The sequence below is a fragment of the Oncorhynchus masou genome, chromosome 3, assembly GCF_036934945.1.
Source record: "Oncorhynchus masou masou isolate Uvic2021 chromosome 3, UVic_Omas_1.1, whole genome shotgun sequence".
Taxonomy (NCBI): Eukaryota; Metazoa; Chordata; class Actinopteri; order Salmoniformes; family Salmonidae; genus Oncorhynchus; species Oncorhynchus masou.
In genome coordinates this window covers 28,358,508-28,370,827 of record NC_088214.1, presented here as the reverse complement: position 1 = coordinate 28,370,827, position 12,320 = coordinate 28,358,508, and the positions used below count along the sequence as shown (strand labels likewise).

General features: G+C 41.4%; 1 protein-coding gene across 4 annotated transcripts in view; it reads right to left on the bottom strand.

Moving 5' to 3' along the window:
- LOC135514026 (sodium- and chloride-dependent glycine transporter 1-like) overlaps positions 1–12,320 on the bottom strand; it is an 84,895-nt gene that overhangs the window by 43,163 nt on the left and 29,412 nt on the right. For 2 of the 4 annotated variants that reach the window (XR_010451622.1, XM_064937160.1), the window contains exon 1: positions 3,713–3,986. The exons of 1 other annotated variant lie outside the window; for it this stretch is intronic. Coding sequence is in view for 2 of the 3 variants with exons in the window: in XM_064937160.1 (XP_064793232.1) it covers positions 3,713–3,754 (42 nt within the window). In the remaining variant the exon portion in view is untranslated. Of the gene's footprint in view, positions 1–2,888; positions 3,688–3,712; positions 3,987–12,320 lie in introns of those variants that run through there. One more of the 4 variants, XM_064937183.1, reaches the window with a different exon arrangement.

Genomic DNA, 12,320 nt, shown 5'->3' with positions numbered 1-12,320 from the left:
TTATATTGTATTTCTTACATCAAAGGAAGTTCACATTGGACAGTCCTATCTGCGTTTATTATCTGCAGTATGTCTGCTAAATCAGATGGAACACTATGTATTGCATCCCAAATTGCACCCTATTCCCTTTATAGGCCTAGTGCTCTATAAAAGGGAATACGGTGCCTTTTTGCGACAAAGCCTATATGTCCGCTGGTTCTTCATACTGATCTCACTAGCAGTAAATTATTTGATTGTTTCTATACAGCAGTGAGAGCATGTCCAGCCAGCTAGGCTGTGTTGTATTGCAGTGTGGGGCTAGCTGCCTCTCCCCTCCGCCAGCTGTGGGTCCATGGGAACAGCATGGATAGAGACAGAGCCCACAGCACAGGGAGAGCAAGAGGCCCTGAGCACACATACGACTGTGCACTCGCTCTTCTGCTGCCTGACCCCGCTCTCTCTCCCCCTTCACGTAAACACTCCCACCACTGACTTCCGCTCCCTATACTGGCCCTCTTACCACCACCTGAACCCAGATGGGAGCGCTCAAAATAGGCCAGAAAAAAAGGGGAAATGAATGTTGGATTGGAGTCAGGTGGAGTGAATATCGGGGAGCATCAGTGGTACCTAATTATGATACTTCAACTATACATTGGGAACTGAAAATCACTGATTTTGCTCATTTAACACCCATTGCTTAATAAAAACACAATTACATGTTTACAGAAACTAGGCCTAAATAGTAGCATACTGTTGGTATTTTAAATCAATCCCATCATTTCAGAGTCCATTTATCCGCTATAATAAGAAGCAATTAATCCCCCTCTTTTGTAAACCGTTGGTGAAAGAACATGAGGGATATTTTCACAGGAGTTAATCTTATTACAGTATTGCAGAATTAGTCTAACATTGCAATCAAACTTCTCCACAGGGTATTGAAGTGAAATATGCAGTACAATAATATAACTCTCGTACCCAGACTTAAGAACAGCAGTAATCTGCTCCAAAACCTCCACTGGGAAATAATTTCTACCTCTCATTAAACAGCCCTCATTAACGTTCTGACAGTCTGTCATGATCTATAAAATCTGTTAATGTATAGTGAAATCATTTGGGTCAATCATTCCAAGCCAAGTTTTCAACTGCAATATTTTCTTGTCCAATTGAAAACTGTTTGGACAAAATAAAGAGACTTCAGTGTCAGTGATATCTAGGTTAAATCAAGGCACTTACTTCATTATGAGGCATAAAATCACCCCACTACAATTTAGTAAATAAAACAGAAATATATAAGGATTAAACAACAATTTGTAGTCAAATCTTTACATCAAAATCAATAAAGAAATCTTGTAGGCTGTAGCCTATTCCCAAACTACAATCTATCATGGCTCCAGACACCAGAAACAATTTCAAACAGATTTCAAACAATAACACCACCAAATGAAGCCAAACTATCTTCTATTCTTCCTCATTGTTAAAGGATGTCAGAATAAGTCAGAGGTGCCTACACTACCCTACCATGCAATTAGAAAATCTTCTGAAGCTCTTATTACTTCAATTATTACTCAAGCATGCTTTACAATCGCAGATGACCTTAGACAACTGTATTCCTACAGTGGGGTCGGACTACCGCAGAGAACTGATGTAGGCTAGACAGGCTCCTTTATGAACAAGGAAATGGGGCTTGACTTGGGGCTTGAAACAGAAAATGTATTTAGAGAACAACAAATTGAAAAATATGAAGCGATTTTAGCAGTAGCCGATACCATAAAAGTAGCTATAGCTCCCCTTTGGTGCGGAGAGAGAAACATTATGACACATGATAGTCAGTCAGGGTTGTGTGGCTGTATGGTAGGTAGGTAGCTGTCCTATACAAAGCGACAAGGCACTGTCTGTCTGAAGGGTCTGTCGTGTCAGCTGCACCTGATCCTAGACCTCTCTATGTGACACATCGTCCTGTCAGATATATCAGTTCACATCCAACAACCTCTGTCTCTTAGTCAATTAACCTTCTCAATATAACTTCACTCAACAAAACCTTAACCTCAAACGGCTTACCATACAATTCACCAATCAAATAGTATGTGGTCTATATCCACTTTTAGGGATATGTCTATAGCATAGTGACAATTATACATGACATACAGCACCAGGTATACACTGATGTTGATGTTACCTGAAACCTAAACTTTCTGAAGCACACAATATCAAATAGGCCTAGATTCCAAAGCATGTCCCATACCAGAACTGAATCAGAGGGACATTATATAATTTAAGGAAATAACTCTTCAAACATTTATTGCACCCTTTGTCACAAGCACCATGGACCATCACTTCATCTGAAGTGTAAATAAAAACACAGATGAGAAGACTCACTCAAATCCGTGTACATCCTAATAAAGGGGGCGATGGGAGGCGAGGCGCTGACAAAGTGAATGAAGATAAGTCTGCAAATGGCATAGGAAACTCAAAAGGTCTAAATAGAGTATTTGGACACACACACTAGAACAACCTATGTCATGTTCAGTATTAGCTAGGTCATGCAGGAAGAAAATAAAACCATACATGGAGAATGGCCAAGTTAGACCAAATAGACAAGCGTTATACCGAACAGCTCAGAGCCTTTGGAGGGTTATAGCAATACATATTGTCTTTCAAAAACATTTTTTGTGGTGAAACAACATTGTAAAAGAAGCACTGTTCTACAGATGAGAAATCGAGATGACTACTAGTCAACACCTAAAGTGCCCCTAGACTACTAAGGGCACAGTACATTCATTTAGATCCATGGCCGTAACAAATAGACTCTACATGAACTTTACACACACTTCAAAACAAGGGCGAACACTGTACAATCAAAATATACTATATATCTCAAAAGAATATTGCTAAATTCAAGCTTTACCTACCGCAAGCAATGCCATTTTTTCTCTTCATAGAAATGTTTCTTTAAAAGTATATGCAATGGTCTCAACGGCCCGTTTCTTTCTATTTGCTACTGAACTATAGGAGGCTTGCTCAGTCTTGACAGCGGCCAACCAAAGGACGTGACAAGACTTGGCGCTCCATATAAATCGGCAAGGAACAAAGTGCCATAACGGATATCTATATATTTTATTTTAAACAAATCTTTTGGTGGAATTGTTTAACTGACAAGTCCCTTGGCCACTAAAGAGGGGCAAAGGAAGACAGAAATAACATATGAGCCAACCCCACTTTTTAGGACACTTTTCCCACTCTTTCACAGTTACCCTGCCCACTTCCTTAGAAACTATCACACACCCCTCTGCCAGCACCACCAGAACTTCCCACTGCAATTAGTTATAAAAACTTTTAAGTCCCGTGACACGTGGTCTGGTTTTTAAAGAGCTGTATCCCCCTCCTCACGTGGTATGGGGGCTATTGAGTCGTCACAGACACCCTGAATGATCGCAGAAAAATAAGGCAGTTCAGACAATAGGTCGTCTTGATTAATTCAATTCTTTCAGGACCTTGAACCGTCGTCCGGGCAGCTCCACACAATTGCTGCTTTGATAGTTTGGATTCACTCTCTCCCTCTAATTTGAAAAATTAAATCAAAGTAATTTTGGATTTATTTTCTTTCCTGTTAGTAACTGTCGGAAGTGTTCTCCATGAGCTGACAAAATGACAACATTTTGCTTGAGATCAAATGTATCACATCTGTGTATCAAATAGGACACAAGATGAAAAGAATGAGAGAAAAAAAACAGACCTGGTCGGCTGTACAGGCTGCATTGCTGTTGGACTCTGACATGGTTCGATAGTGCCCAGTGGTTCTCTCGTTTCCACTCCTGAGTTCTTCATTCACACCTTTCCTTTCGGTTCCGCAGAAAGAGGGAGAAAAAGAACAGCCTCCTTTTGCCCGGGGTTGATTAATGCCTGAATTATTTTCACCTCATTTCATCTGATGGAGTTCTGTTTCCTCTCTGCCTCTCTCAATCATGCGGCATAGTAGCCCTCTCACTCGCCCTCCCTTCCTCTCTCCTTCCCTCCCTTGCTTTTGCTTGCCCTCCCTCTCAGTGTCCCCCTTCTGTTGTACTTCACGATTTCAGGAAAATCCCCCCCCCACCCCCTCCCATTCCCAAAAGACAGGCGAGATCCACAGCCTTTGCCTCTACCTCCACAATGAATGGGTCGTTGTCATTCCAGCACCTTGGCTGAATACAGAGCGAGGGGAGTTGCTGGTTTAGCTGCCTGGAGTCAGGGCTCCTGCCAAGCCTTCCTCAAGAGACTAAAGAAAAAGTGAGGAGCCGTACGCTTCCACTGGACTCACTACCCTTGCTGTCTCTAAATTTCTTCCACTTTTTTTCAAAGCAGCTGCATCCAGACCACCAACACTCCCATTCATGAACACTTGACTCTCAAATCCCTGTCCCTTGACATGGCCAATTCAACCCTGTATGTAGTGCAAAAGGCACAAGGATATATACCCTTCTCACTGCCTACAGCCCCCCCCCCTTCAAATTATGCACCTTCCTCTTTTTTTTCTTCAGAGGTCCAAACATATTATTTCCACTCTTGACAATGTCTGGTCAACCAATTCATGACAGCATTGCGAGAACCATAATTGCATCACAATTTATGGGAAGAGATTCCAAAATATGTCACAAAGGAGGGCTTTTAAAACTCTGCTTATGGCCAAGTCCTCAGAGTATCCAGTTAGTGGGGTCAAAAGTTGACTGACACCTGGCATGGAGCCTAATAGACATTTGATAGTGGCGGACAATGGAGGTAACCACTTCAGTGAATAGACTCCATGAGTTAATGTGATGAGCTGTAGAATGCAGACAGAAAGTATTGATTTCTCAATCCGTGTTGGAACATGACTTTAAAGGCAAATTACCATACCCTCATTGGAGGAAATGAGTGCGTACAGACATTAGTTTAAAAAGAAACAGAAAGGTAATTGTGCACTATTGCTATTGTAAAGAGAAAAACAAATATTCCAACAATTAGGCTACTATTTGCTAAATAGAATTTAGGACATTTGACATTTGATTAGCAGAAAAGTTTATTTTGATATGAACAACATAAAGGGGCAAGTTATGCTAGTAATCAAGGTAGTGGAAATCATTTGATGTTTATTATATACACAAATGAAATGCTATAAAACAACGTGTAGAAAAAATAACTGACCAGAGACGAAGGCTAAATCAGAGACATTTTCATGCTTCATTCCAGAAATATGATGGCTGATGGAAACCTAAGGTTCGAAACGTTGTATCGGTAACATCACTTGGGAGCATGAACACCCATGTGCAGTGTTTTTATCCCCTACAAATCCAGCACCTGCAAAAGAGTACCTGGATGCGAGTATGTTCTGCAGCTTTTCTACAATTCCAGAAATATACATGAAAAGTGGGCTAATAATTTTTTATTCCAAGAGGAGGAATGAAATTGCTTAGCTAGGCAACAGCACACTTTCTGCATGCTCTTTAGTAGTAAACGTCTGCAGACGAGCAAGTGTGTGGGATAGCAGAATAAATTACACACATGCAGAGCTCCTCTGGGGTTCCATATGAGGCCTAGGCAGCCACAAGCCTGGCGGTGGGGGATTCTGACACTGTAGGTCATTAGAAACTTCACAGGGTCCGCAGCCAACTCCTATTAGTCAGCCACCAGAGAGCCTGTACACCACAGAATAGGTCCGATTTAATGAGGATTTTGCACTGCGCTATTTTGCCTGCCGCTTATCAATAGTTGAAAGGAGAGTGTTGTGGAGAGGGTGACTTCAACCATGAAAAGAGACAAGATTACTATAAAAGCCAGTTGACATGTTGCGGAACTTGTTTCCCTAATTGCTCTGTTATGTCTGCTATTTAGCTCCAATTAGACATCACAGATGCCATGTTCTGTAATTGCCCGGATCTGTTAAATGTTTTAATTTTTCCCCCCTTTACAACTACTGCTTGAGTGTAAATTCAAAATCATTTAAACTAACATTCCCACATAAGGATTTGTCATTAAAAAGTCAGATCCAATGGCATAGTCCCTTGGGAAGAGAGCAAGAGCGTGATAGTTCAATCTCCAGACTCCACAGAGACCGACAGATCTCGAAGGACAGATGATGGGGGTCAACCGGTTAACCTTTTCCAGGCACCTCCCTACTGGGTGTCAGTCATACCCAGGTCATACCTTGCCCATCGCACACAACCCTGCTGCTAAGAATATATAGGCTAACCCCAAACAAGACAGGGAGATGGGGACCTTCCTCAGAACTCACCACCACACTCCTCACACTAATGACCCTGAATATGGTAGTGGCGGGGGGCAGGATGATGGAGGCCATTGGGACAGGACAACTTCCGACTAAGGCATGCAAGAATTTAGAAAGGGTCGTCTGGCTGTGCACAGCCCATCAATGAGGTGGCCCGGCAGCCTGAGAAAAGCCCAGTTGCTATGGAGCAGGGGTAGGCCACAGTCCTGCCAGAAAGTGAGAAAGGAGAGAGAGAGAGAGAGAACACGAGAGAGGGAAGGGGGCGTAACATTGGGAGTTCCATTTCAAATCTAAACTTGCAGTTTTTATTTCCTACTACGCTCCTATCAGAGAGTAGATTTCACCCATTTCAAGCATTTGAGTTGAGTTCTCTAGAACATCAAATCTGCAAGCATTTTTTTGCAAAGGATATTCTCATACTTCTTGAAAGGATAAGGCTACCGTTATATCAGCAATAAGATAGAAATTCTTCCTATTACACAACATTTCAATCTAATAGAAATAAAACCAAAACAAGCCTTAAAGTGGCACAGAATGCTCCCATGTTTGAAATTAGCTGCCTTTGGGACTCTTTCCTATTCAGAGCACGCTGCCTCTATTGACAAGCAAACAAGGGTCTTCAGTGTGGGCTAAATTACTACTGCTGACCAAACATGTCACTTCGCAACTTACTGCCCTGCTGGATGTGCCGTTTCCAGATCTCACTCAGTTGGTATTCAGACTAGAGATACCAACGCACACACACACACACACACACACACACACACACACACACACACACACACACACACACACACACACACACACACACACACACACACACACATATATATATTTACAAATATTGCAAAGGCAAGCTCCAACAAACATGACTTTTATCCCACCACTTGACACACAAAGCTTTTTGCTGAAATAATAGGAAGACACATAAAAAAGCCATTTGTCATTGATCTTATTCTGTTTTGGGTCGTCTAATTTCTAGTTTTGGGTCTTGAGAGGAGGAAACAGAGTCCATGAAACAGTCATGCCCTTATATTGCAGGCAAGACAAATGTAATAGCTATGTTTTTTTGTTTTTTTTTAATTGGCAGCATCAAAATATCAGTGCCTACGTAGAGGGACAAGCTACTCAGAGAATTTCCAATGTACAGTGCATTCGGGAAGTATTCAGACCCCTTACCTTTTTCCACATTTGGTTATGTTACAGCCTTATTATAAGACTGATTAAATTGTTATTTTTCCTCATCAATCTGTACACAGGACAAATTAATTAAGTAATTACAAAGCAAAAACAGGTTTAGACATTTTAGCAAATGTATTAAATATAAAAAACTGAAATATCACACAAGAATTCAGTCCTTTACTCAGTACTTTGTTGAAGCACCTTTGGCAGTGATTACAGCCTTGAGTATTATTGGGTATGATGCTAAAAGCTTGGCTTACTGGTTTTTGGGGAGTTTCTCCCAATCTTCTCTTCAGATCCTCTCAAGCTCTGTCAGGTTGGATGGGGAGCGTCGCTGCACAGTTATTTTCAGGTCTCTCCAGAGATGTTCAATTGGGTTCAAGTCAGGGCTCTGGCAGGGCCACTCAAGGACATTCAGAGACTTATCCCAAAGCCACTTCTGTGTTGTCTTGGTTGTGTGCTTAGGGTCTTTGCCCTGTCTTTGCCCCTTTCTGAGGTCCTGAGTGCTCTGGAGCAGGTTTTCATCAAGGATCTCTCTGTACTTTGCTCCGTTCATCTTTCTCTCTTTCCTGACATCCCCACAACATGATGCTGCCACCACCATGCTTCATCGTAGAGATGGTGCCAGGTTTCCTCCAGACGTGACTCTTGGCATTCAGGTCAAAGAGTTCAATCTTGGTTTCATCAGACCAGAGAATCTTGTTTCTCAAGGTCTGAGTCCTTTAGGTGTCTTTTGGCAAACTCCAAGTGGGCTGTCATGTGCCTTTTACTGAGGAGTGGCTTCCGTCTGCCCACTTTACCATAAAAACCTGATTGGTGGAGTGCTGCAGAGATGGTTGTCCTTCTGGAAGGTTCTCCCATCTCCATAGAGGAACTCTGGAACTCTGTCAGTGACCATCGGGTTCTTGGGCACCTCCCTGACCAAGGCCCTTCTCCCCCGATTGCTCAGTTTGGCCGGGCGGCCAGCTCTGGTCTTGGTGGTTCCAAACTTCTTCCATTTAAGAATGATGGAGGCCACTGTGTTCTTGGGGACCTTCAATGCTGCAGAAATGTTTTGACACTCTTTTCCAGGCCTGTGCCTCGGCACAATCCTGTCTCGGAGCTCTACGGACAATTCCTTCAACCTCATGGTTTGGTTTTTGCTCTGACATGCTCTGTGAACTGTGGGACCTTATATAGACATATGTGTGCCTTTCCAAATCATGTCCAATCAATTGAATGTAACACAGGTGAACTCCAATCCAGTTGTAGAAGCATTTCAGGGATGATCAATGGAAACAGGATGCACCTGAGCTCAATTTGGAGTCTCATAGCAAAGGGTCTGAATACTTAGGTAAATAAGGTATTTCTGTTTATTTTTAATACATTTACAATACTGTCATTATGGGGTATTGGGTATTGTGTTTAGAATGATGAGGGGGAAAATCATTTAATCAATGTTAGAATAATGCTGTAATGTAAAAAAATGTGGAAAAAATTAAAGGGGTCTGAATAATTTTGGAAGGCACTGTAATGTTGCATAAGCAGAATAAGATTTACTTGGATACTCCATGGTTCATGTTTCCTATGAGTGGTGGGATTTTTAGCTACTCTTGAGCAAAAGTAGGAATTAATCTTATGTTCCTTCTCCTCATTAGATTTCTTTTAGTTGATACCGATTTGTTTCCCCCCCAAAAGTAACAATTGCCTAACTATCAGGCTCAAAATGAGTACTGGGTGTGGGCCTCTAGAACATCTCACTGTAACGTCCACAATACGATCACAGAACACATTTTAATATCAGGTGTAGACTGGGTCACGGGATGTGTTTAGCAGTCATTCAACTTTATCGTAGAGACCTCTGTTAATTGGTATGACATGTATTTTGATAGATGTAGCATCCAGTGCAGTTCTGAAGAGATGTCCAGCTCACTCGTGGAGATGCTAATGTTTGGTCCTATTAAATCCGCCTGCATAAAGATCTCTGTCCCTTATTGCAATTAACTTAATATCTCATCACCTCTGATTAGGTTCCCAAGTAAGTGATGGGGTGTACAAAGGCTTGGTACATGGAAAACTTGGATAACCCTCAATTTACTCAACAGTTCAGACCGGGAAACAGAAAAGTGACAGCAAGTAGCTCTGGAGAATCTCTCAGGCTGGAAGGACTACATGACACGGAGGACAGAAACCAAAGAAAGGTTTTTTTTTTAAACTGCCATTTTTTGGCGCGACTGACAGCCTTTGTCTGGGCAACAAAAGGACAAATTCATTGGTCGGAAAACAACTTCCTGAGCATTTCTTCCAGTTTGAAGTGTGACATTTGCTTAGCCTGGCAGCATTCAGGGACACAGGAGAGCAATCTCTAACGCTTGGGTTAACCTGAAGTTTCCATGATAATTTCTCCCCTCCGTTATTTAGCTGGAAGGGCCCCAGCTGTTAATTCTTTATAAATAGCGTGTAGCTCAGATCCCCTCCAGGGAGAATGGGGCTCAGTGGAGTAGCTTGGGAACAAATCGGGCTGGAAAAAGCACACAACATACACAATTTGAAAAACATATGGGATCATTGCTGGAGATTAAAGTGAGTTATATGTGACTTGAGTTCGCCTCACGTGGATTCAACAATGAGCAAATTAGAAGAGCAGCAGAAATCATAGTTGAGCTGAAATACTATGAGAAGTGACAGAGGTTTGCGGGAAAAAACTAAATTCCCACATTTTTTGGAGGGGGAATAGGTTACCAAAAGTTTGAAAATCTCATATTTGACTCGTAGCCTACATACACAGCAAATATTTCTGGAGTAACAATGAATTTACTAAAATCATTCAAATAGAAAATTATAATTTGAATGTGTTGGCATCAGCTCATTGTGCTAATGTATCTGGTATTTCATTCTTCCTGCATACTTTCATAATCTTAAAATGAAATTAACTAATATATAAAGAGGGGGAAAAACTTCAGAGGAAATGTTTTGTGCAATGGCAAGGTTGAAGGCCTCGTCTCTAGCTAGGTCAACATAACTGGTCCAGGGTGGTTGTAGGATTCTAGGTCCTATTTGGAATTATGTCAGAGGTCCAGCAACCAGATACAATGTAACATAGCTTAGTGAACATGTGAATAATCAACAACAACAAAATATATACAGGAGCAGTCAAAAGTTTGGACACACCTACAACTCATTCCAGGATTTTCTTTATTTTTTACGATTGTCTATTTGTAGAATAATAGTGAAGACATCAAAACAATTAAATAACCCATATGGATTCATGTAGTGTGTTAAAGTGTTAAACAAATCAAAATATATTTGAGATTCCTGGAATGTATTTCAATTAACAGGTGTGGCTTGTGGAATTCTTAATGCTTTTGAGCCAATAAGTTGTGTTGTGTTGTGACAAGGAAGGGGCGGTATACAGAAGATAGCCCTATTTGGTAAACTACCAAGTCCATATTATGGCAAGAACAGATCAAATAAGCAAAGAGAAACGATAGTTCATCATTACTTTAAGACATGAAGGTCAGTCAATGCGGAAAATTTCAAGAAAGTTTCTTCAAGTGCAGTCACAAAAACCATAATGCGCTATGATGAAACTGGCTTTCATGAGTACCACCACAGGAAAGGAAGACACAGAATTCTCTGCTGCAGAGGATAAGTTTATTAGTTACCAGCATCAGAAATTGCAGCCCAATTAAATGCCTCAAAGAGTTCAAGTAACAGACACATCTCTACATCAACTGTTCAGAGGAGACTGCATGAATCAGGCCTTCATGGTCGATTTGCTGCAAAGCAACCATTACTAAAGGACAACAATAAGAAGAAACACGAAAAATTTACAAATTTGAGATTTTTGGTTCCAACAGCAGTGTCTTTGTGAGACACAGAGTAGATGATCAGATGATCTCCCCATTTGTGGTTCCCACCGTGAAGCATGGAGGAGGAGGTGTGATCACTGTCTGTGATTTATTTAGAATTCAAGGCACACTTAACCAGCATGGCTACCACAGTAATCTGCAGCAATACACCATCCCATCTGGTTCACGCTTAGGCAGACTATCATTTGTTTTCAAACAGGACAATGACCCAACATACCTCCAGGTTGTGTAAGGGCTATTTGACCAAGAAGGAGAGTGATGGAGGGCTGCATCAGATGACCTGGCCTCCACAATCACTCAACCTCAACTAAATTGAGATGGTTTGGGATGAGTTGGACTGCAGAGTGAAGGAAAAGCAACCAACAAGTGCTCAGCATATGTGGGAACTCCTTCAAGTCCGTTGGAAAAGCATTCCAGGTGAAGCTGGTTGAGAAAATGCCAAGAGTGTGTAAAGCTGTCATGGCTACTTTGTAGAATTTCAAATATAAAATATATTTTTTTGTTACTACATGATTCCATATGTGTTATTTCATAGTTCTGATGTCTACACAATTATGAAAAACCCTTGAATGAGTAGGTGGTCTAAAACTTTTGACCGGTAGTGCACGTTGATTCGATTTGAAATGGTGGGGGAATTTGAGATGCTTTTGGTGAGCCTTGGACATTGAAGGAATCAATTGAAGGAATCAAAGTGATAACGAATTTGAAGACGGGTGTTCCTGTGTGGGAGCCCTGAGAACAGCAGACCCACTTTATCCCATGCCTATATCTCCCATTCACTTGACAAGGGGCAGAGCAGGTTGAGTTCAAGCGCAACAAATTACCTAAATATGGGGTGAAAAGCCTTTGAAAGACCTCAAATGGACTGTTGAAAATAATAATAATAAAAGAGATGAGAAGATTTAAGAGGCCCGTTGAGGGAACACAATGCTCAATAGCTGTCCATAATTTTACAAACTCGCCAGCGGATGAAAGTGGGTCTCTTTTTTAAAACTTTGTTTACCCTTTCTTTGGAGGGGGCTGCCATTAAACAGAAGGGAGAGGAAGAAAAGTTGGAAAAAACGTCATTT